At 38.3% G+C, this 26,593-nt stretch overlaps 2 protein-coding genes across 2 annotated transcripts in view; both read right to left on the bottom strand.

The window, feature by feature from the left end:
• LOC139136498 (teneurin-2-like) overlaps positions 1-1,149 on the bottom strand; it is a 13,245-nt gene extending 12,096 nt beyond the window's left edge. Inside the window, exons 1-2 of the mRNA XM_070704222.1 lie at positions 1,009-1,149; positions 164-770 (exon numbers count right to left, since the gene is read on the bottom strand). The gene's annotated coding sequence lies outside the window, so the exon portion shown is untranslated. The remainder of the gene's footprint in view (positions 1-163; positions 771-1,008) is intronic.
• On the bottom strand, positions 310-26,593 carry LOC139136497 (teneurin-3-like). The gene is made up of 26 exons (XM_070704221.1): positions 26,387-26,593; positions 18,944-19,139; positions 17,937-18,035; positions 16,542-16,743; positions 15,866-15,999; positions 15,384-15,542; positions 14,272-14,772; positions 13,228-13,426; positions 12,152-12,273; positions 10,289-10,390; positions 9,356-9,460; positions 8,844-8,939; positions 8,315-8,410; positions 7,628-7,732; positions 7,047-7,145; positions 6,408-6,500; positions 5,743-5,847; positions 5,330-5,371; positions 4,749-4,950; positions 4,225-4,344; positions 3,646-3,793; positions 3,158-3,304; positions 2,820-2,935; positions 2,035-2,272; positions 1,130-1,154; positions 310-770 (listed from the first exon to the last, which is right to left on the bottom strand). Exons 2-26 carry the CDS (start codon positions 19,116-19,118, stop codon positions 310-312), a joined length of 3,891 nt encoding a protein of 1,296 aa, XP_070560322.1. The 5' UTR covers positions 19,119-19,139; positions 26,387-26,593.

Genomic DNA, 26,593 nt, shown 5'->3' with positions numbered 1-26,593 from the left:
GACCCCGAGATATCTCTTAAGTCAGTTGTGCCATTTTATGAAAGGTGAACAATTCAACTTAGAATTAAAGTAATTTGATAGTGGTGCCAAGCGAATCAACAGACCACTTTTTGTGTTCTTTATGTTGATACAGTTGGCAATATGTAAATTTTCTTCGTATTACCTTACTAAGATCGCGCAATTCAATACTACCATTAGGTTTCCAGTATCCGAGATCTTTGTCAATATCCCATGATGCATTGTTACACACGGTGCCGGGCGGTGGACCAAAGTCTCCAGGATTCTCTACGTCATCAGGAATATTTGGGTTTACAGCAAACCAGTGTCTCGGCGATTGCTCCTCTCTGCCGGGTAGAGGAACCGAAGGCAGCACAGGAAGCCCCGGATCTGACGGTATGCCCGGAATTGACGGAACACCCGGCACATATGGTATGCTCGGAATTCTGGGTATTTTGGAGTTACTTCCTTGATAATTTCAGGCGACTGAACCGGAAGGTTCGGATTGTATCCATTGGTTGGTGCGGGTGACTCTTCGGGAGGATCTGGGTTTTGTGTTGGCGCATTCTGGTTAATAGGCGTCGTTGAGCCTTCGTTGCAGTCATCAAACGGTTCAGGAAGATCGTTGCATTCAGCTGGCACACAACTGTTAGTCGGTGGCCCATATGGCCAATTGCAGTCCCAGGGCGTGAAATGAGGTATTGGTACTCTCCATAACTTTTGACCAGGTGTGTACAGATCAGCCAATGCCTCCAACTCTTGGTCGTTGAAGCCTGTTTAACAAAATATCTATGAATTTCAGAGTATAGAAGTTTAGAACACTTGAAAATAATCACATTTAAGGCGAACTCTTTCAACGTTATTTAATCAAATGTCGACATGATAATACGTCACATTGTGAATACGACACGACAAAATCTTCACTTTGTCATTACACTACATTGATTGATCATAAGCTTGTCGAACATTCAAGCAGCAGAATTGTTAACAACGCCCTCTTGGTGTGCTTACCTAACTTTATAAGTTCCCCTCTGTTGCTGGAGTACCGGTGCCTGTGACGTCAACACTTGCTCTGTCGGGGTCATCAGGTGTCACGAGTTCAATGACAAGTCCGTTCTCTGAAGGAACCCACTCACCACGAGATCGATTGTAAAAACCTACGGACCAAAAAAAATCCATATTTAGGGTTTGCATGCTCTGATGTTGGTATGGTCGGTTAGATCACTTTGGAAAGTGGCTCATTTGAATTTCTTCTCATGAGATTTTGGTTGAAGTAAACTTTCTTGTTTATTTAAGGTAGAATAAACCACATGGCACTTATTTAGACTCTAAAACATTTGCAATATTCGTTTGGTCTACCGTTTGCCGGCAGGGACCCATTTTGGAGCTTATGGAGTAAATACAGTTTTCACCGGGTTAGTTTTGTTAAAATTGGAAATTTCATTTTTCCTTAATTACACAGGGATGGTGGCCATTTTGAATGTCAAATATCGGTGAATATTCGGTGACTTGTTTCATTAGTACTCGAACTTGCACGACGACCCTCTCTCCTCATTTTTATTATTGATTTGAAAGAAAGTGGTTCAAGGAGAGTTTAAGCAAAAGTTGAAGTCTTTCATTTTCAAGGCTAGCTATCTTTATTAAAAAGAATCTAAATATACCGAGGTATGACTTCAACAGCAACATCGATTTCACCTATACTATTTACTCTTTCAGTCAGACGATATGATTGCACATATACAGCAGGAATTCGTCAGTCATAGAAAGAATGTATCACACAGATTTTAGCGGGAGTTCCTGAAATCTAGCATCCGAATCAAGTAACAGTTAATTTACCTCAAAACAGAACAAGACATTTGAGTCCAGTAATCTTGGGAACTTTGATATCAATGGGAATACTTCCATTGAATAACTAGGTTATATCTGAAGGTCTCTCCGGCCAAAAATTGTTTCATGAATATGTAACAGTCTTCTTGTATGGTTACCTTCTGCCTTTACTTAGAATGTAGATGAACTTTATTCTCTAAAAATCAATACCTGGTATAACTGAACTCTGATAAAATAAGAGACTCGGTGATCGTTTGTGACGGAACTCTGATAAAATGAAGAGATCATAAATGATGAAATTCTGATGAAATAAAGTGACCCATTAATGAAAAAAATACCCGTTGGCACTGCAGAACCAACTGGAAATCCAAGATAATCCTCTACGTAATAATACAACTTCTGATTGAAGAAAACGTCCGTGCTTCCATTAACAGCAGCTTCATCCATACTGAAATCAGGATGATATGCATATTAAATTACATTAAAGTAATAATCGGATAAACTCGAAGTTTTGTGAGCAAAGTAACTTGAGCACGTAAGTCCCATTGCACATCATTCATTCAAATTAAGACAGCATTACTGTGACAGGGAAATGTCTTTTCATATTAGTACGGGAAAACCGAAATTTGTTTCAACATCTGGAAGAAAACCAAACTCAACTCTGTAAGGATGCCAAAGTTCTGTGTTCAAGGTACGGTCTTTCAACCTTCAACCCAAATTGGACAGAAAAGATCAAAGAAATTTAATTTCGAGCACCTTCCTTGCATGTGATAACGAACCAAAAGTGCAGCTACACACCAAAACCAGAAGGGTAGAGTACTACAGATTTTGAAAATCATTGTTGTCTGCTGTAAAACTGGGAGTTGTGGTGTTTCTTTACCCGGGTTGGGGAGAGCTGAAAACAGCTACAAGGTTTGAATTTCATAATCTTGTCAACTCTCTCTTATGCATGTAGCCTAAAGTATTATCATTATTCAGTATGAAAACTACTTTACCTCAGCTCCATGGCGTAGGTATATCCAGTAAACGGCGGTAATTGGGCTGGCATAGCCTCTTCGCCATTTTCACCAACTGTGTATTCAGTTATACGTACACTAGGTTTGGTTAATGTCTAATTAAAGATAGTTTGAAATACAGAAATTCAGAAATAGTTACAGCAAACGTGTAGAAAGACACGGTATCGAGTGAATTGAAAATATCGACAAGTACATGAGGAAAATAGAGGACACTTCATACAACATGGGCATGTTTGTGTGGCTAATAGTCAAGTAATTGTGTTGAAATAGGAAACATCGATTGCAACTTAAACGCATCGGATTTGATGTGGCTATACCTGGTTATCTGTGCCGTTATAAGACACAACCGTTGCTTCAGTACCCGGATGAAACATGATCACCCCTTTCCTTTTACCAGCTGCATCTTCGCTTTCACTTCCTTCGGCGATTTGAATTTTGTCCGAGTCCAAGTCGATTTTTGTTACCTGAATAGAATACAAGGACACAACATTTCTAGGTTTGCCATTCCGGGACCGATTCCTATAGGAATGTAAGTTAAATTGTTATATTAACCTTCCTAGTGAAATCTGCCCATTTCAGTATGTATATGAACGATCTCATTTCAGTGTAATATATAACGTTACACACCACAGGAATTATGGAGCAACATTCAAGTAAATTGAACGTCACTTTAAAGCATCCTAAAGCGTCTCCCTCGTTTCTCCGTGTTTCCACTACAATATTATTTTAGAACAGAAGAATATGGGAGTATGATTTTATACATTGTTATATCATGCTAATGTGAACCGTATATTTTTATGCCTACCTTTGGGTCGATACCTAGCAGTATAACAATCTTGCTTAAAACAAAATACTGGTTTATGGTTGGTTGGACACTACGCTGTGCGCCAATAAAATTCATCTTACTGAAGGTTGCCGTGAGGACGCCACCACCGTTGACAGCCATGTCAAATCTAAAAAAAATCAAAGTGGCAATTTCAACCAATAATCGAAAGTTAGATACATGCAAATGTTTGGTTTTAACAAATCTCTAGAACAAAAAATCTATGAAATGAAAACCACAATTTTTATCAGCTTTGATGGAATTCAAGGGCAGCTTGATCATATCACCGTGGATTATTCATTTCAAGGATCTTTATCTCACAAGTTTGTCAAATATATTTACAAATAATGAACGAATAAATAAACTGTGAAAAAGCATGATTTCATACCAAATAATATTGTGTAATTTATAATATTAAGACAGTTGCCTGGGTGTACACGTTGAACAAAATCACTTTGTCGGGTGTATAATGTAATCGAAGCAGAGGAGACAGCCGATTTTGCTAGAATCGATTATTGCATTCAGTTAAAGATGACAGTGTATAGTTTCATATGAACTCACCCGCCATCCTTCCTCGTTGTCGTGTATCCGTACTGGGAAAAGCCCTGAATTGCTATGGTAACGCCTTGTAGTGGGGTGCCATCGCGGTTGGTGACGTAACCACGTAATACACTGATCAGACTGTAGGTTTGTAAGTTTGACGTGTGAATATAAAACGGTGAAATTGGTATTAACAGAGACCACAGCACTCTTTTGAAACGTCTGTCGCCAAGCTTTGACAGCTGAACCAGCAATTTAACAATATGGAATGACCATTGTTGCTGACTAGCCAGTGCAAGTTAACATTCCTTTCTTTAACCTTAATCATAAAACTTTATCAGCAATGTGTATGAATTTCACGTAATAAATTCAGTACATCCTTCTATACTATAGTAGGACGTTGTTACATATAGTGCCATATTAACTTGCGCATTAACTTTAAAAACAAAACTTATTTGGCAATTAAGATGTATGGCAAGACATTCTGAGAGCGTAATATGCACACCTAAAGATACTATAGAGTGTTATGGCGATGAATTTATTACCTTGGCTGAATATAACCTTCCTCTACTTCCTGTTGAATTCCACTCTCTTCAAACAAAAAGGAAACTTGGTCGTAGAAATGTTGCGTTGCACTTTCATTGGTCTGAGCATATTCCTCAGGCGAATCCGAATATGAACACGAAGCTACGGATTCGCATACTGTGTCGTTGCAACAGTCGGGGTCCTCGCAATCTATAAAAGTATCTAAAGTAAACAAAGCGAATCTCAGTTACTACTTATTAATTAACCGCATCACTAACATTTTATATTGTTCATGCGACATTTTATACAACCTAACATGATTCATTTTTTTGAATAAATAATTGCAAATATGTAACGAGAGCTCGCCTTCCGAGTACGGCTGGCTCTCTCTCTCTCTCTCTCTCTCTCTCTCTCTCTCTCTCTCTCTCTCTCTCTCTCTCTCTCTCGTGTCAAATATGGACATGCAGGCTTGCACAGCAACGCATATCTCTAAGCATGAACTTTAAACTATAACAAATACTGCGTGCTGTGCGCAAATTTTCAAGTTATATTCACCAAGCATGCACGAAATAGTGGCTTACGCAATGAAAGTAAGACCAACCTTGATCGTTGTCAATTCCATCATCACAAGTTGATTCGTACGCTGAAGACAAATAAAATATTTAAGGGATGATTACTCAGTTTATGCCGAAAAAGGATTCAATTCATAGTTTCATTTTGTTCACAGTTTTAATTTCATAGTTTTACTTTCAACAGACTTAGTGGTAGTATTGGGTGTATCAATTGTCATTGCATCCCAGTGGTGTCACCGAGGACAAAAGTCAATTTTCTGAACACTAAAGTTTAGTCTCAAAGACTCCTCGTCACGATGTCTCTCCTTTTTGATGACCTTTTGAAATAAAAATTGCAAAGAGTAACTTGAAAACCAACCAACTTTTCTACCTAACACTGTCCAGATCTGTCCGCTAAAGAGACACGGCCTGAGTTGTAAGTTCAGTAAAAGTATTTACTTACCAATAGCACAATCTGCTCCTTTGAAGTCACCCTGGCATACACATTGCCACAAGTTCTCAGCAAGGATGCAATCACCATTGGAAGTACAGTTATTTGGACAAGCATCTGTGTAGAAGGAAAAAGCATGGAATTACATTTGGTGTAGTTCATGAGATCAGATGAGAGAGACCAAATTATATTTTTTAATCGAGAAACGACATGAAACATAATATGTAAGGTTTGAGGCTTCCATAATTATGAACAGACAATGGTTGATAGCGTTTTGCTCAATATTCTCTTCCATATTATTCTTTCGTATGCTATATTTGTGAAAATCTCGGTGAATCTCTAAGAAAGCTGGTTTATCTACCCTTAATGACTAATGGTGTAACACTCAAAAGTATCATCAGTGATCTGTTAAACATGTTATATGGACAAACTGGTTCAAGCTCACATATTTTGTATGTTTTTTTCAGATTTCTTCTGATGTGAACAAATTTAACAGTATGCTCTAAAACCACAAGAGTAAGTACCTATATCCTGAATGATATTATGACGATCGATTTGCTCATGAATACGAAAATCGCCTTCCTTATAATAACAATTGTGTCATCTATGGATTCTGTAATAATCGTGCGAAGTTTCGATCACCTTGCAATGGTCACGTGGTGCGACTGAGAACTCACCTAAGTCACATGCAGTACCAGTCCAACCTTTGTTGCAAATACAAGTTCCCGATTGGCAGCTACCGTGCTCACGACAGCCGTATTCACAGTCACCTAGCAAATATTATGCATCGAGATATCATTTCACTGAAGACATTGAGCGATATCATGCACTTGCTTTGTGATAGTAACCCCGAATCTTCCTTTAATTAGTCAGTATGCACCTCGAAAGTGAAAGTCTTTAAATTTGTACTCAAACTTTCCTTACTGAAACTTTCAACCTTTCCCTTTTAAAATCAAGAATAAAGATCGAAGGTCACGATGCAATGTTTAAATTTGTATCAGAGAAACAAATTACATTAAATTTATTGGTATTTGAAATTCAAAATGGCTGCCATCCTGTGTTAACTTTTATAGGAAAACATAACATTGTCATTTTCACAAAAATACAGTGAAAGTTTTATTTATTTCAAGAGCTTCAAAATGAGCCCATACTGGCAAAAGTGCCAGATCATAAATATTGTAAAAGATTAGTGTCTGAATATCTGTCCTCGGGGCGCATTCTACCGTAACAAGGTGCAAATAAGTTGTAACAATGAATAGAGTGAAAGATCTGACCTCCAATAAATTATTTTAAAAATGTCAATCAACGTGTCTTACGTACGTTCTGTGCATGCCGACCAGTCCATCCAGTGTCGCAGTCACAGGTTCCATTGTGACAAACACCAAGACCTGAACAGTCATGGTCACCACATTTTACTGGAAGATAGATAATGTGATGATTGATGATCAGCATACAACTACTACGGAGTTTATGGTTATTGGTGGTTGATCATCAGCGTACAACTACTACGGAGTTTATGGTTACGATTTGACATATGGTGCAGAAACTGTTTGGATGCATATGACAACGCTCTCAAGAACAAATGGTCCGGTGTGACAACATAGGAGATAAACACAATGCCAAGATAGCATCGATGATAGTTGAAATGGCGAGCACCGTTGATGACGTGCCGGTTGTGCTCACAAGTCGAATACCACAGGCTGACAACCATGGTCCGAAAGTCTTTAACATTGCTTAGTTTAAAATACTTAAACTGATAACTTTAATGAAAATACATCCAATAGCCAGTGCAATGTTTGTGGACCAGCTTCAAAAAGATTAATCGTTGTAAAAGTTGACATAGATCGTCTGTGGAGAGGAGGAAAATTGAAAAGTACTAGTGAGCTTGACACCTTACCTTCAGAACAGTCTTGCTTCTGCCAATCGTCATGGCAACTACAGATACCTGTCATATTGTCACAGTCGCCATGTCCGGAGCAGTCATTCAAACACGGTCTGTGAACTACATGAGAGTGTATTGAGTTGAAGTGCATATGCATAGTTCCCACATTAGCGAGTAATCTAAGCATTTTTATTATTCAGAATGGAGCCTTGTTCATCAGTAAATTCTGATCAACAAAAGGAAAATAAGCCAATAAGCCAAAATAAGCCGAGTGAATATTCCCTAATCTCAAATATTTCGTACTTGACATAATCCGTAAAATGAAAATTCACTAATAAGATTATGAGAATTGCCCCCTAAGCATGAAAGACAGTCGGGTACATTTTGTAAAGCAAACCTTGAAAAAACACTTATCTCGTAAGCACCAGAAACTTTCTCTTGAGCACGAGATAATGATATTTTATTTGCTTTACACATTGTGCCTTCCGAGATTTCAAACCTTAAACATGAAGAATATAGAAAAATTGCTTATTTTCCGTATACCTTTAATATTTAAACGTATCCTAGTTTGCCCTTGTATAACACGATTACAACATTTGCCAAGCTGTATCAAATGTTCTTCTTTTATACACGCATTCACAAGTTTCATAAGACAAAAGTCGAAGAAAAGCAAAGCAATAAAATGACAGGAAGGTGACCTACCAATACTGCAGTCATCTCCTTGCCAGTCTGTGTCACAGTGGCATACGCCATCAACGCACTGGCCATTTGTATTACAATCGGATGGTATACAATCCACTGACCAGGAAATGAATGGTATAGTGAGAACATTGTTAAACAGTATCACAAAAATAGCTTGACTAAAGCTACAGATAAGTTTATAAAGGAGGCCGTTCAACCAGTACTCTTTCTCTTCTGATGATCTTTATTTAAAATATACCGACGTTTCGGCAACACACAAGTTGCCTTCTTCAGACAACATTCACATTCACGAAACATAATTAGGCTACTCTTTGTACCGAAAGAATTGTCTGATTTAGCCGAGGTTCTTGAAAAATTAGTCATGATTGGTACAATGCATTATGCCTTCGCAGCATATGTAACATTATGTGAAAACAGATTTTCGCTTGAAATGACACTTCAGGACATGTGCATTTTCGGGAACTTGGGTACGCTGTGATGAAAGGCGGAAAGATAAAAGCATGTCACTAAATCTATTCACTGCAATCACCTTCATCGCACATGATGCCTTTCCATCCTTGATCACAGATACAAGTTTCTTCGACACAAGACCCATGACCGTTACAATCACTTGGAATGCAGTCCACTGAAATGCAAGAATTAGGAGAAGTTGTCTGTTATGATGCATGCTTTAAATTTAACATTCTATATATGGCTATTACAATGCATTTTATTCCTCTCTATTAGGCTATACAGTTGCATGTCTAAAATGACCGACACAAACTTTCTGCAATCAAAGCAACTTCAAGGCAATCTAATTTCACATCCTACTTTTTCTTAAAGGCGCCTTTTACGGCAAAATAAACCCCTTAGGTGATGTTGAATTTGCTCTTCAGCTCACAACAGGTCCATCATTCTTCAGTTTGGCCTTTGTAATGTCGCTAGCGATGTATAAGTTTGTAAATGTGAGGACTATATATATCAAATATGTTGGCCATTGTTGTTTATGTCTGTCCGATGTAGGCGGAAATTGTAGAAGTTATTTGACGTGTTATAGTATACCTTGCAAACAGTTATCCCCAGTCCATCCCTCAGAACAATGACATACTCCTTCCCGAAGAGTACCGTGACCGCCGCAATCGTCCTCTTCACAGGAAATAGGGTCAACTGAAAAAATACCAAATTGACAGACCTTTTTCTATTGAAGAACGGTGTTATTTACTGAAAATGTGAATACAGATATTTGTATAATCAACTTTTTACAAAAGCTTTCTCATTCTGCCTCTTTTGTGGGCAAATTTTGAAGATTCTGAAGTATGGTAAGCTTTCAACGTCTTTGTGAAACTGATTCGAAAATTTGATTTTCCCAAAGAGATGGCGGCCATATCGAATTTCAAATGTCGGTAAATTTCACGTAATGATTTGTTTCTCTAGTCCCAAAATTGCATGGTTTAATTTCCTTGAGGGTGTTAACTTAATATTCAAAGTATAAAAGTTGGATGTTAGTTATTTAAGGAAATACATACATACGTATGCACGTACATACATACATACATACATACATACATACATACATACATAGTAAACATACATACATACATACATACATACATACATACATACATACATACATACATACATACATACATATCTTTATCTATCTATCTATCTATCTATATCTATCTATCTATCTATCTGTCTATCTGTCTATCCACACACACACACACACACACACACACACACACACACACACACACACACACACACACACATATATATATATATATATATATATATATATATATATATATATATATATATATATCGGCGGGAGAGCGCCACCAAAATTTTCTTATTTTCTTGCCAACAGAGGGTGAGGGCTTTGAAAATTTTGGCAAACGTCGTTGGGGAAGGGCGCAAAAAAGCGGATGAAATATGTTCTCTTCCGCGCCAGCCATTAATGATACACGTTCTCTAAATGTAGCCATTTATTACCTTTTGAACAGTCTCCTCCTGTCCATCCTTCGACACAGTCACAGATTCCGTCTTTACAACCCCCACGCCCCAGACAGTCAAGTGGACACGGCTTCGCACTGGCTGTAAACAACAAATAAAACCTGCATGATGACATTTTTTAAAAATAAGTTGAAGTGCTTTTAGATATGCGTTGCGTCTACCTTACGTGACATAATGTACAGGGTTTCAGCATGATTGGGCTTAGAGTATCGAAAAGGATCCTGTAACAGCAAATTTTGAAATTTCCAAATATTTCAATATTTTGCTTTTTTGAGCATTATCGGACATTTCTTTGTACACTTCCCGCAGTATCTTGTAATTGACTTGTCAAACCAATCTATTCACAAAAACATGTGCACGATCAATATTTAACAGTTACTGTAATAGTAGTTGACACACATCGATGCGCGAGTACCGTCGGTAGTTGAACTACTTAACCAACCACAGATGTTTATTCAGACAGGGACACTCCGACGACGTCTACCTAACCACGCCATGCGCTTTGGACCGTGATCAAACACTTTTCTAGAGAATTCGGGATACCTTAGTCCAGGAAGAAAAAAATAAATTGTTCATCGGAATCGCCGCTTCTACTTTGGCATATTTGGAATTTTTTTTGATCGCGGCAAATTCTTACTTCCGCATTACAAATATTTTTAGTACTGCCGCTGGTGGCGCCCTACACTTTGTCGGGTTTTCGCGGGCAGGGGATTTGAATGAGACTTCCGACGTGTTTGGACTTAGTTGACCGCCAACATGTTGTTGTGACGTCTGAATTTGGCGAATCACGACGCAAAGTGGGTCGATTTGGCCAGAAATTTCCTCGTTTTGTAAAGGTTAGTACATGTCACATCATGAGTATTAATTTGATCGCCAACATTCGACGTGATGGCCAACAGTTTGTTCCAAAGAGGCTATTCAGTGTTTGTCATGATATTACGTTCGGCGCGGCGATTTGCTCAACAAGATGGTGACAGCAGATGGACGGTGCATCCGATTGAATGAAAATTGCATCGAAAGTATAAAAATTTACGGCAATGACAGAACACATGGTTGCGTCGATGTTAAAGTACGATCTGAATGATGATTATATAACTTCACTCCGATCACAGTACAGTGTTGTTAGACCATTGTGTAAAATGTGTAGAGACAGTGGTAAAGAGGCCAAAACATGGGGCCAAAGTAACATGAAAAAAACTCAGATGCTAGGTCCCACCAGGAGGACAATACTGAATTGTTGGATTTCAGTGATTTGCTGTACATTTCAGTTTTATTCTGAGAGAATGTTGAAATACTCAGAATATGTTGTGCAAACACTAACTGTGAATGTAATGGTCTATGTCATTGTTGGGAAATATAGTATTGAATTCAGTTACCAGTATCAGTGTTTCTTGTCTGAGATATTTCTGGTAAAAAGGGAAACAATTATCTTGCCTTGTCTGCATCTGTGCAAAAATGCCAGAGAACCGCGTTTACCTTCGGCCTAAAAAAATAAGAAAAAAATTTCGCTCGCCGCTCCTGGGACTTGGTCCAAAAAATCCGATGAACAAGATTTTTTTTTCTCTGCCCTGGACTACTTTATTGCACTGCGGGTGCCACCGGCCTGTGTCCGTTTAAGCCTGTCCGCGCATTTTCTGAGAGGCGTAGTACCGCTGTTGCTGTTGTAGATGAAAAGTCTAAGATTTACTGTTTGGCAATTTGTTGAAACACGATTGCCATATCCGACATCGTCGAAACATTCATACTAGCTGTAATTGGGTGTTTTAAAATCATTTCAGATACAAAAATGTCAAAATATGTCGGAGGATAAAAGCAAAAAGTAAATCTCACAGAATTACCTACCTTTGATGAATGCGGTGATGCTTGCCTTGAAAGTGACGTTATTCCCATTTAAAATCCCAAACGACCAAGTACCAGACGATAACTTTTCAAAATGGACTGTGATGTCGGACACCAATGACGACCTGTGTTTTTTTTAATAATTTACATCAGTATCATTATACAAAACATTAACAATAAAATTGTTTTCATAGTTTGCAATTATCGGTCCATTTTGTGTTTTATATTTTGACTTTATCAGCCTGGACTGAAAGATACGTCGCTCGAGGACGCTCCCTACGCTCCCCTCCACTGGGGGAGCGTAGAGAGCGGCCTCGAGCAACGGATCTTCCAGTCTATTATCAGCCATACCACAAAAAACTAACAAAACAGTTTCCATGGCGACAATTTTCTTAACGCTTACAGAAGAATCATGAGAAACTTTTTGACTGTGACACGTTGTTGCTTTAAGACGTTGTTTCAAATCTTCATAGTCATCTGCAAAGAACTACGGCTTATTAATAATGATAATATTTATTTCTTACACGCACTACACATACGTCTCAGTGCGATTTACATATTTTAAAAAAGAAACAAACAAATACTAAAAACCAGCAACAGCAATAGAAGAAAACGAAAACAAACAATGTCAAAATCTGTCAAAACCTGTACCATTCTCGTACAATAAACAAAAGACGGTGATAAAAAAATTTAAAAAAATAATTAATAAAAATAAAATAAAACAAAAGACGGTGATAAAAAAATTATGAAAGCAGCAGAATAAATTAAAAAGTCCCAGTTAAAAACCATACAGAAGATGATCCTAAAAACTCAATCACAAATAGCACTGATTAAAAAGATGAGTTTTGCGAATCACTGGCGGCAGCGAATTTCACAGAGCAGGTGCACAAACAGAGAATGCTCTCTGCCCATATGCCTTATTAAAGTTTCCATGAGGTGGCACCAACCGCAAAGAGTCAGCTGATCTGAGATCTCTCACTGGGGTGTAAATTTCAAGCAAATCAATTAAATAAAGTGGTGCGAAGCGATGAATGGTTTTATAGGTAGTTAACAAAATTTTGAATTTAATTATTAGTTACCTTTCCACGATCAATCGAGAATCGTCGTAGTCAAAGTGTGTGGGCTTGAATTTCATTCTACCATAAATGACAACTCTCACATCCAGTTCGTAGTTTTCAATCACAAAAGTTACGTCAGATGTTTCGTTCAATTGGAGTTGGAGGTATTGAAACCTATCCGGAGGTACCGATAGAGGGACACTCTGATTCGGCGAAACGGCTGGAAAAAGAAATGGAAAAACGAAATGGAAGGAAATATGTCAATCTTTCCTCGGCAAATTAAATATCAACATACTTTGAATTCATCACCAATACAGCAATGAAAATATAAGGGGAACGTACGAGACAAGTACTTTTTAAACTCATATTTATAAGGCCAAAGGAAGTAAATTGTTTTTTTGCGTCTCCTTATAATTCAGAAAGGTAGAGGGGCAGCGGCTAAAAGCACACAAAAATGACACTTCGACAGTTTGCCTTTATCGGACAGTTTTCTCATGCGACATTCCTGTAATGTAATACCTCTGAAGGATACTGGTTTAAATTACAACATCGGGTTCACTGGCTGTGAACTGAATCTTTTACGCTAGTGTTTTGTTGCAATTTAAAAGCCAATGCCTCACTAGCTAGGTTTTGCGACAGAATAACGCTAACAATGGAGAATCCTGCATATTAAGAAAATATCATATAATTATTATTTTATGTTGCGTTTTTCCCGAAAACTCCGAAGACCGACGAAGACGCCAAGAAAAGAATTTACATTAATCTACAAATGAAATATTAATGTTTGATATTAAACGTATGACCTCGTCAGAGCTTCCTTAACTCGCAGTGTCAGCAATCGAAACGAAGCATTGATATTACTGTGAACGGGCCTCTGAACGAGCCTTCTGCAAGAAGTTATGAATGAGGCGAGTTCTACGTATACAATCATTTGTAAAATTTAAAATTGTCAATAGGTTCATTAGGCTTATATATTTATATTATTACAATAAATTATATAAATTTTGAAAAGTGAAATGGTGGTTCCAAAAAGCAGTGATTAATAAACTGAAAATCTCTAAATACCATATATGGGAATATCTGTTGTTTGGGCCTCAGTTGTTACATTGTATTCTTTTGTAATGAATTCCGTTGTCTGGTTCGCAATTACTTGAGTGCTTTCGTCAGGTGATGCGCTTTCTGTTACAGTGTTCCAGGTTTGGTTTTCTGTCGTGTCATCTGATGAAGTGTTAACGTGTGTTGTTCCGGTAGTGACCGTTGGTGGCGTAGAAGCCACAGCAGCAGAGTCCGTGGTAGTAATGTCTGTGGTTGCTGCAGGAGTGTCACTTGACCCGAATTCTTGTGACGTAGTCTCTAGGGGAGGTAACGATGGACAAACACAGGCCGTCTGTGGCGCCATCGACGTGTCTGCCACTTTAGTTGTGGACGAGGCCGTAGAACGAACAACATTGCTGGTTGTAGCCGACCGAAGTGTACTGGCTGTTGTTGTGGATTCTACCGTTGAAGTTTCGATAACCGTGGTGGTGCATTTGGTGACTTCAGCTACTGTTGAGTGCATCCGGTCAACTGCAAATCAAACAAGCGTTTTACAACCATTTCCCAATCACACTGGTCGACATTAATGAATGCTAACCCTGCAGGTGTAGCGACTTTGGTGATTTTTAGTGATTATTGAGAATCTAATTAATAATAATTCAAGATAGTGCTTGACAACGGCTCTTGAGTCAAGGTCGTTCTTTTTTATGATATGAAGAAAACATGGACCACTTGCAAAGGACGACGGTACATAACTGCAAAAGTGTCAAAAACATCCCTTTACTGTATACAGATTATTTCATTTATGACCTCTAGAGAAAATCGATTTTTCCTATTCCGACTTACTTTCTTATGACAATGCACGTTGCCACAATGTAAGGGGAAGCTGCTATCCTTGTCTATATAAAAGGGATTTGTCCCGGGGATTTGTCCGCCAAACCAGCTTTTATTACAAAAGCTTGCATAAGGTTCAAACTGTACGTAGCAGAGTATCTGCAGCCATGCATGGTGACAGTTAGTGCGCGGAATTTGAGTTTTTGGTGCGGACCGAAAAATGTTTCATTAATGTCTTCATACCAAGAAACACTCAAAAAAAGATCGACTCCCTCCCTTTAATGGTGATTTAAAAATAGGTCCGCTACCTTGTGTGGTTCCCAGGGAACTTTCATGAATCGATGTTTGCGCTGTTGTTACAAACGAATCAGTAGGTTTCTCTTCTGTCCCTGCGCGAGATATCGCTTCATTTGATTCGTTACCACTCGGAGTTGTCGTCTCTTCGGTCGTCGGTTTCAGATTAGTTTCTTTGGACAGATTAAAGAAGAATAATGAACCAGTTATTTGCACAAAGTGTTCTATCTGTCGTTGATTTCACAGATGAAATTGAGAAAATACCGATACATGATCTGGTTACAGCAAACAAATTGATGACATAATGAATCAGTGAAAACATAGGAGACAAATAACAAAATTTGGAAAATGTAAATAGTAATAGCAAATTTACTATCATATTTAGAAAAAGGCAACATATGAACAGTGTTCAAATTTTGCTCATTCTCGACATGACATGACTTGACATTCTCGATTTCTTTGCCACAAAGAGGGTGCGTACGCGTTATCAACTTACCAGCAAGATCAATAACAGCGTCGGATTGCAAGGTTTCACTGTCTCCATTGAACACTCCAAATATCCAATTACCGACAGACAAATCTTCAAATATGACAGTCTTGTTTCTAAAATCAACCGATCTCTTGCGGCTTCTTAAAACAAATACGAGTAAATGAGAATAATAGTACAGTGTTGAACAGGTCATAAGGATGTGAAGCTGATTGACGATATGCTGGAGGTTTTGAGAAGATTTCGAAAAAAAGTTTCCCAACAAAGTTCAATAACAAAAATCAGCCAGAGAAGGCTTTACAAACAAAAAAAGGGGGGAGAATGGGAAAAAATAATGTCCAATGGATCAGGTAAAAAATAATGCTAACTCATCAATCTTCCAGACCCCCCCCCCAGGATATCAAATTGTCCATTTAGCGTAACGACTGACGTGATACGCTCACACATTCTCTCTCTCTCTCTCTCTCTCTCTCTCTCTCTCTCTCTCTCTCTCTCTCTCTCTCTCTCTCTCTCTCTCTCCCCCCCGGGTTTATCGATGAGACTGTATCAGCTTTTTTTACCGTTAATATTATCTTTAAGTAGCGGACTGCCTTATGGTGGTGTTTGTTGGGAAGATTTACTCGAATACTCACAATTATTAATAACTAAATAATAATAATTAAATAAAGTAGCAAAGTTGACTTACTGTTCCAGTACCAACGTTGCAACAACGTCGTATATGACGTGAGTCGGTTCAGCGCCAATGCGGCCATACACAGCTATCACTAGATCATTTCCCGTGTTGTCAATTGAAAAACTGACACTTGATGTCTCGTTTAGGCTGACGGACAAATATTGAAAACTATCCGGTGGTACGGAAAGTGATACCGGTTTCGATGGCACGACAACTGTTAAAGAAACAAGAAATTTGATAATGTATAATTAGGACGTTTCTCTTCAAAATTGTACAGCGAATTGGAAAGAAGTATTGGGTTAAATGTTATTGTACGTTTGACAATAAACAAGAACATTTGACAATCAGAAGGAGCGAGTATTCATCAAAACGGGGAATTGATCACAATCCCACGACAAGGAAACTTGTTCGCCGCGGCGCCACGGTGACGGATACGTCCGGCAATGAAACATGCCACACGCGTGGATGGTGGCGACACAGAGGAAGACTGTCTTTGTATCATGTGTTTCGAAGTTTGATTGATATAAAGTCCTAGATTATCTATATGTAGTCTCTATTTTGCCCTTCATTGATTATTTGACATATTATTTAGCCTGTGGAGGGAAATTTGACGTAGCTTGGTAATGGTCAAATTATCCTGTTACTTCGCACTCCCCTTGGTGGAAAACATTGAGAAAGGATTCGAATAAGATTACCTGAGTCATAGCAAAGTCCCCAAGAAAAAAGGTGCTTAGAAGTGTGAAGCAAAGATGATATTGAAATTTCATAGGAAATATCAGCGTATTTACAGATGAATCTACTGAACAAACTATGAAACTAATCGGTATAAAAGTAGCTATATCTGTTAAAATTGATTATTCGCGGCTTAAACGTCTTTGTCCAAGCCCATTGTCTATCTTGTCAGTACCTACATGTGTCAACTGTTGCTCTCATTTCTCAGTACCACATTTTGACAGTCAGCAGTAGAGTGTTTACAAGCATAAAATGCAAATCATCATCAGTCATTGAACACAGCTGTTTCATTTGATTAGCCTCAGAAAACTGGTTTATGAAATATTGTTTTCTGTCCCATTTGAATTGATTTATCGTGGAACGATTGTATTGAGTAAAAAGTTGGAGGCTCCGTTTTGGTACTCTGGAATTATCAAGGCTCTCTCCCCTTGAACACCAACGTGGGTTTTTTGTGCCCCCTCCATTTTCTCTTCCTTCCCTCTGCTGTTAATAATACCCGTTCCCTAAATGGTGTATTTCTAATGTGCTGAACGCTTTGGATACTTTCCCTGTCTTGTATTACGTACATTCACCAAAAGCTATTGAAATTTCATCAGATTAACGTGTTTCTGGCTCCGTAACGGAGGTATTGTGTTTGACATATATATTCGGCTAAGCAGTGACGGCTGGCCTTACCTGGCAACGGCTGCTTTGATATATCAGGTGATGCCCTTGTTGTTCCCACGTCGCTTTGGCTACACGATCTGGTATCCACATACAGGTTTACGTATAACCCTGTAAGGTTAAATCAGTGAAAACAATTGAGTGGAGGCGCGTCTCGCATGATATACATGGCTATCGTCGGGTGCCCAAATTCCCCCTCTCTCTCTCTCTCTCTCTCTCTCTCTCTCTCTCTCTCTCTCTCTCTGTAGTGTACAACATTTTCGAGAGTAATGTGAGTTGTGTATCTGTCTGTGGAGTCTCCCTACACAAAGAAACTCAGCGATTGCCTTTGTTGAGCCGCTTTTAGCGGGTCAATCAAGCAAAACATATATTGCAAGAGTGAAACACTAGAGAATGAGGTAGAGTGAACCTCGGGGCAGATTTGTAATACTCAAACTTTGACAATACTGTTCCCGTCTACCGCTTGTGTGAGCTAATTTTGAAGCATGCAGATTAAATTAAATTTTCAACGTCTTATTTTTTTGAAATTTAGTTACTTCCCATACGACAGGGATCGCGGCCATTTTGAATTTTAAAAATGTGTAAAGTTTAGGTAATCTTTTTCTCTAGTATCAAAATTGGCACGATGATTTAGAGGGTCAATCAAGCAATAAATTTATTTTAACTCTTAATTTTTACAGAGAATGATTAGAAATGCTTAAAATTTCCACGAGGAAAATTTGTGCGAAGCACCTTCTACCTTAGTACACACCTCGACAACAATACAGAGAGTGATTTCATGCAGACAATGCATTCTGATAGTCAGATTATTTTTTTTCCTGTCGTTCTTCCTGCGTGTTTGTTCAGTGCCTCAATAAACGTTCACACTCCAATAGTTACTACTTCCCTATTTGGAATAGCACGAACACGCCCTTTGCAATATCGATCTAATCAATAGTTCCTTGAGGGTAGCACGATCCACTTAACCTTTGACCTTTGAAAGCCAAACGACGTGGGTAAAATTTCAAACAGGTTCTTACCCGCCAATGCAACAAGGCCAGCTAGTAACGCCACGCATAGAATACATACGACTACAATGATTGACACAAGTCCACAGCAGCATGACTTAGCTGATGATGACGGCTCCTCTCTCTTCGTTGTCACTGATTCATGCCTAGGGCTGCACCAACGACCGTCGTCATTATTACGTCGCATGGTTCTCCAGATTGGCAGGAGCTAAACTTTCGAAAATAAAAAGAAATCAAACTCTTGCAAATAGCATTTAGCATGTATCGTCCAAATTTGGAGTGATCAAAGTGATCAGAAGTATAAAGTTTGTGCCGACCACACCGTCTTACTTGGTCAGTAAGTCGAAAGAGTATATGCGGGGAAGAGCATTCTTAGAAGATGGTTAAGTTTTAATGTCGTCTTTAGTAGTTATACCTAAACTTTATATGTAAACGTAGGGGATACTGCTCTTTCAACGGTATTCTAGTGTCTCACCAAGGTACCCCGTAAATTAAGAAAACGCTGAAGTCAGAGAAAGTAAAATAATTTTCGCCGACAGCCGTCTACTGTAAAAAATCAGCATCGGATGATCAAGGCAGTCCGAAATTTAATACGTAGTACTTTAAAATAAACAGGATGGTATTCAATATAGTATCTTAAAGTCGTCAGATTTTTCAAGACTTAAGTTTATGATTAATATTATAACATAAATAAAAGCTAGTTATAGTAGAACACCTTTATTTTTATGAAATAACATGGCTTGCCCGCATTCATATACATTCATAATAATAATATGGTAGGCTATATTTTACATATCCTCATAACTACTTAATAATATCGAATACATACGACAATGCGTTTATGAAAGTTAGCAATCATGGGCTATTTAAAAGCGTCACCAAACGTTTGAAGATAGGAGAGCTATCACCGTATACAAAACAGTTTTTATACAGAGATTTTAAAAATAAGTCGTTTCATTTGCCTTGTGTGTTCTTCAACCTACGTGACTGTACAGCCTTTCTGGTAAAACGCTCCTCGTGGACAGACACTCAGACTCTTAAATTTCTACAATTCTTTCGGATCTACCACTTGTTAGGGCTCATTTTAAAACTCTTGGAGAAAGAAAAACTTTCATCGTATTAGTTTTTGAAAATCTCAAAATTTCATTTTCCCCTAAAAATTTAACACAGGAATTGCGGCCATTTTGAATTTCAAATATCGCAAAATGTTGTGTAATTTCTTTTCGCTAGTTCCAAACTGTGCACGCTGACCCCTGATTTTTATTGTTGATTTGGTAAGAGAATGGTTGAAAGTTTAATTCAGGAAAGTTTGAGCAAAAATTTAAGTCTTTCACTTTCGGGTCTCACAGTACCTTAACATCCATGCAAATCAAAAAGACGGAACCATAGATGGACTGTCTGAAATGATCTCGTTTTTCACCCCTAGCAACTCTGTGAACTGTGGCATATGAGAACTGAGCCATCCGACCATAACAGGAAAACGTATAAAACTTTTTGAATGAATTGCTTTTTTATATTTCCAAAGATACCAGACTGCGTTGAATTTCATTGTCCGTTAATATTGCTAGACGGAACCAAATTGTAAAAAAACCCACATTTCTAACGAAAGGTGGTCGTAAATAGTTTCTCGCTGAGCTGCCAGGCGAGTAGAATTATAAGAATTCCGAAGCAACACTTTCTTTATCGATTCTGTATAAACGTGAATGATAAATCACTCTGACTCAAGGGGAACTTTTTTGTCGGTGATTACCCATTGTTTGCAAGTGTTCTTTGTACGTAAAAGTGACTCAACCGTAGCTGTCAGAACTATCGTCAATACCTACTCAGATAATCGGGAGCGGCTTTACAAAAAGTGTTCGAATTCTCAGAGATCATAAACTTTCAAACAAGGAGTCACCGGCCTTCACTTTCAACACAATCACTGAAGGTTATATTAACCGGGCATATAAACTGCATTTGTTCATTCTGTCATTCCGCCAGCCTACTTGATATTTTGCTAAACTCCTGCATACCTGTCAATGTGACGTATATCATGTATTGAAAGTGAATAAGTTTAAGATAGATGTCATGGAGTTTTGCCGATATCTTCGGGTGCATTACGCAGACAGAAATGTTTAAACGTTTGTGAACCAGAATCATTCTGTAACTTTCTGTCATTAAACGAACCCGTTCAGAATGACCGCCATTATATGCAAATAAGCGCAGAAAGTTAAAGACGACATACGCTGTTTGGAAGTTTATGACGGGGAATTCGAACACCTTTCGTCAAGCCACTCCCGATCATCTGAGTAGGTTTCGACGATAGTTCTGATAGCCACAGTTGAGTTACTTTTTAAGTACAAAGAAAACTTGGCAAACAATCGGTAATCACCGACAAAGAAGTTCCCCTAGGGTCGGAGTGATTTATCATTTGTGTTTATACAGAATCAATAAAGAAAGTGTTTCTTCGGAATTCTAATTCTATGCGTCTGGCAACTCTGCGAGAAACTATTTCAGACCGCGTTTTATTAGAAATGTTTTTTTTTTTCAAAGTTCGGTTCAGTCTAGCAATATTCATGGACTGCGAAATGCTGCGCAGTCTGGTATCTTTAGGAATAAAAAAAAATCTTTCAGTAAGTCTCACAATTTTTTCTCTTTTTGGTCATTATGGTAAAATGTTGAATTGTCATTTATCAGAGTATCAGAAACAGAATGTGTTGAACGTTTTTCCTCATGTGGATAGCCCTAAAAACCCAGCCTTAAAAATCCAAACGTCAAATTAAATTTTTTTCTGAAAATCTATCATTCATTAAAATATTTCAAAAAAGCAGCAAAGCCCAAGATGTCTCTCAAAGTAGTGGACAATTTAAAGCAAAGAGTCTCTTACTGAAATAAGTGAATCGATCTTTGAGAAAAAGCATAATTATGGAGAAAATAAATAATAGTTTTGTACGGTGCTACAATTGAGCGGAACCTCAGTCATATTACTTAGTTTCCTAATAACACCTAAGCAATTTGAACAGATCGTGATTCCGTTGAAGAAAGTCCAGTATGCGCCTCGAAATTGAAAGACGCATCAAAAACGTTTGCTCAAACTTTCTTCGAGGAAATTTGCAACCGTCCCCTTTCAAAATGAAGAATAAAAATCGGGGGGGGGGGGGAACCGATTACATTGTTGTATTATGGAAACAGATTGCATTAAATTTACCGATATTTCTAATACATCATGGGCGCCATCCCTGTGTTAGCCCATATCGGAAATAATTACATGTTCTATGCTCACAAAAGATATGACCATGCAAAGTATATTTACTCCAAGAGCTTCAAAATGAAGCCACACAAGTGGTAGATCTGAAAAATAATTGTAAATTGCCAAAGTATTATTGGAGGTAATCTCCATCAAAACTAAGATAGGACGCCTTTCATGGGATCTCCGACGAACTTCGGTGTTACGTCTTTAAGAAACATCATTTTTGTCATTGTGATTGCTTCGTCTTCTCTTATCTTCAGCTTACTCGATATGACTACATGAACTACACTAATCATAAACACTGGGTTTTTAAACTCCTGAAATGATTTGGTCATGTCTCATAAAAGTTTGGTGTCCTACACCCTTAAAACCACTTGAGGATTTAACAGAAATGACGATTCGTTCTTCCATGTTCTCCATCAAGACCATCAAATGTGTGAAGATAAACGAGATGGCACCAATAACACGATTGGAACTAATTTCGGAGATTTGGATCTTCATATTTTTCAAATTTCTCAAAATTGTCGGGTGCCCTATAGTTGAATTTTATATATATTAAGCCTGCCGCACACGAGAGGAATTAGCTAAGCAAAATTTCATTCGAGGCTTTTGCTCAGCTAGTTTACTTTCGTGTGCGGGCGATTTTTCGTGAGTATTTTTCCTCTCGAGCCTTTGAGCAAAATATTCAACAGGTTTGATATGTTTTGCCTCGCGAGGCAAATTCCTCTGCTTGTGTGCCAGACAAAGTGATTTTCCTCACGTCTTTGTGACTAAAAGCGCGCGTGTGGAGATCACATGACAGTGCAAAATGACCACTCGTAGCCTGGCCCGTAGCATTGAAAACGCAGTCGCTTGTGATTCGATACACAGCGAAGGCAGCTGTACGCTTTAGAAAGATAGGCCAATCTATCTTGGCCGCCATGTACACATGAAATTCGCCTGTTTATACATCAAATTCTATACAATAGATTTACTGATGTGAAGCGCATTCGTGTGGAAAAAAAACATGGAATTTCACATAAACCTGTCATTTCACTTTCACTATACATTGTCTGTGGCGCAAACTATGAGCAATGTTTTTCCGATGGCCTAGCGATGACCCTTGACTTGAGCGCGCTTGAGTCAAAAAGACGTGAGGAAAATCACTTTACCTAGCGCACACACGGAGGACTTTGCCTCACGAGGCAGAAAATACCAAACATGTTTAATACTTTCCTCGACTACTCGAGAAGAAAAAACTCACGAAAAATCGCCCGCACACGAGAGTAAACTAGTTGAGCAAACAGCCTCGAATGAAAGTTTGCTCAGCTAATTTCTCTCGTGTGCAACAGACTTTACAAATTGCTTACAGAAACAAGTGCATGGCTTAGGGAGAAAAGCGGATCAGCTTACATTTGCAGATTAAACCGAGAGTAGTTCACTGTCCAATTATCTAAAGTTACTTCCAATCGCGTTCATTCAAAAACAGCCTATGTAAAAAAATAAAGGGTCCGAATTTTGATGTTGTTCAAGGTGCCAGGCGGGCCATGGCCTGTCTAATATGATTTCTTTGACCCCGTATTGATTTTGTCATTTATAACAACAAGATGGTCGAACCACCCACCTGACCAAACCCCTAAATCTCTGTTTTTAAAGAGACCTTCTGAAGTCTTTTTGTTTTCGCACTCTCAGATATCTGACTGCGCTGCTTGTCATAATCCAAGACGGAACTAAACTCCAAAAAATGAACTTTTCTAACGGAGCCACCGTCTGAGATAGTTTTCTCAGAGCTTCCACCCTTTATCGATACGTAGATACGCGAATGATTAACCACTTCTAGCCTCGGGGAACTGTTTTGTTCGTCATGATCAATTATATGCATGAGTTCTTTACACCCCTACGCGATCAACAGGACTTGATACAAGGTGTTTTCTATCACAAACCTTCAGTTTCAAACACGGAGTCGTCGATAATTCACACTCTGCACAATCACTGAAGATTTGTACGGTCAGACATTCAATGCATTTGCCCATACAATCGTTCCGTAAACTTCCAAAACGTTTTGTTCATATATTATCTGTCCGTCAGTGTGATTTTTACGTGTGTTATGTGGCATGTAATCAAGATATATGTGGTTGTCATGTATTTGACGATACCCTAGGTCACATTCAGTAAACAGAAAGCTGAAATAATTAAAGTCTTTCATTATTCTGTAAATTCGTAGAAACGTGACCCTTTCAAATGGACACCACTATTGATCAGTTACATAGCAAATGTTAAAATGGAGGTAGTCAATTACATTGAATGATGCTGACTGTATAATCCTCACAGCATTCGGAATAGTCCCAATAAACTCCATGATCAACATCGCAAACATAGATAAGTTAGGAAGCCTGTTTTTCCCCTAACAGTCTGTCACACAGCAAGATATCATGTCTTTTGTAAAGGTAGGGCGACATTACTAGTCTCATCTCAAACGAACGGGCGTCAAAAGGCTTAGTACACGTCAAAGTATTTATATATACCTGTATGTACAATATGGAGGGAGTCGTGCAGGAATGGGCGACCTCCGTAAATAAGGAATACTAAGGTCAATGGACAGCGTTGAATTCTAAGTTACTCCGCAGAGCACATAAAATAAGCCGCACCCAGTACAGTGTACCTTGCAAAGTTATGAGTTTGTGCAGGTGTTTACGATGTCGACGGAGTACAATTGTTGTCGGTGTGTGCGAATTCACTCAAACGGACCCAGAGCAACAACGAGGCTGTAACCACTGCAGTTGCGTTATTTTGTTGTTTTCAAAATTTGTTGTCAAATTAAAATTATGTGATTCATTAAATTAAACCTGTTCAGCAATAGCAGCTGAACCATACATTTACCTTTGATATTGGCGCATTTTTGACATTGATTCTTTTCATTTGACATATGTGTTGGTTGCGTCAATCTTGAACGGACGTGACAAAGAGAACAATAAGTTTACATCATTGTTCGGTTAGTGGCAGTTCGGGTTGAATTGTCTATATCAAATCACGCGTGAATAAATTCAAAAGCAAACTTTAGTCAAATTTTTCTAAAACTATACTAAAAACCAACCTTTATCTCACTGTCATGCGCAGAATGTCTAGTACATGTTACTTTGACAGGATAACAGGAGTCTTCATTATAAAACTGCCCTATTTTTCTTAAGGTTTCTCTAGTTCTAAACTTTGCACGGTGACCCTAATTTTTATTCTTGATCTGGTAAGAGGATAGTTGACCGTTTCATTGAGGAAATTTTGAGCTAAGGTTTAAGTCTTTCACTTTCGAGGCGTGTATACTACTACCTCATTGATTTCTATACGATGAAGTAGTGTGTCATTTGCTATTACTATCAAATATGCGGTTGCTTCATAGGAGAACTTCTTGTCAGTTTTCTTGGACCGATGCAAACTTAATGCGGTCCACTGATAAGGTAATCCAAGAAATACAAAAATTAAAAAAAATAGCGTGTCTTTCTCGTTTCCTGCAGTCTGTTGATTCCCTTTCAACCTGTAACTCTGTGCATTCTAAATTATTCACTTTTGACACCAGATCTTTAATAAATTAGTCAAAAATGATTTCCATGTGTGGTGATCAGATACACGTCCGAGGGCTCTGTATCATGCAATTATAATATATATATATTCTTCTTAAATAAATTATAAATCATCACTGTGCTCTGAATTCTCGACCACTGGATAATATTGCGTCAATAGCCTTTAAGAGAGGCAGCATTATTATAACGTCATACGTCATAGTTTTCGAAAAATTATGCTTCTATCAGGCACTAAGAAGTAAAGTGTGATCCAAAACTGTGACCACAAAAGGCGATGCTGTTGATTCAAATTAGCGAAATATTCCAAATGCATTGCCTTGATGCACTGATATGTTTATGTGACTAGCCTTTAGTTTATGACAGACGTTAAATATATTACTGACTGCAGATTTCTTGTTGCTAAGAGAAGCATTGTTAGTTTGAGGTAACCCACTGCAGAATGAGAGTGGCGTGCAGGCATCAAAACGACGCCTGGGTTATAGAAGGCGCCTCTGTCACTATTATAACTGTTGAACTCTCAGCTTTGCGCTCTCTTTGCACCTGTAAACACGAGTGGATGTTTACGAATTCAGGGCACGTAATGATTGCCGCCACAAAGGGAACGCATTCTTGATGGAAATAAATTGATATGGTGCCTGGTCTTCGCGTTCACTTGACCAGAACGAAACTCACCTTAACTCTCTACAGCAGTATGTGTCTTGACACAGGTCTTTTCCGCCGTTTACGAACGTTTAACGAAAATTACATCTGGCGCAGAGTCACAGTGTTAAATAAAATGAAATCTGAATATGGTTATTGCTTCTCAGATCAGCAACAATATAAGATGGGAGTTACAGCTTTTGAACAAAAGTGTCGCCGGCACTACGTCAACACAGATTA

This window comes from Ptychodera flava, chromosome 7, assembly GCF_041260155.1.
Source record: "Ptychodera flava strain L36383 chromosome 7, AS_Pfla_20210202, whole genome shotgun sequence".
In the NCBI taxonomy this organism is placed as follows: Eukaryota; Metazoa; Hemichordata; class Enteropneusta; family Ptychoderidae; genus Ptychodera; species Ptychodera flava.
The sequence above is the reverse complement of the archived record's forward strand: the minus strand, read 5'-3'. Positions and strand labels throughout refer to the sequence as shown.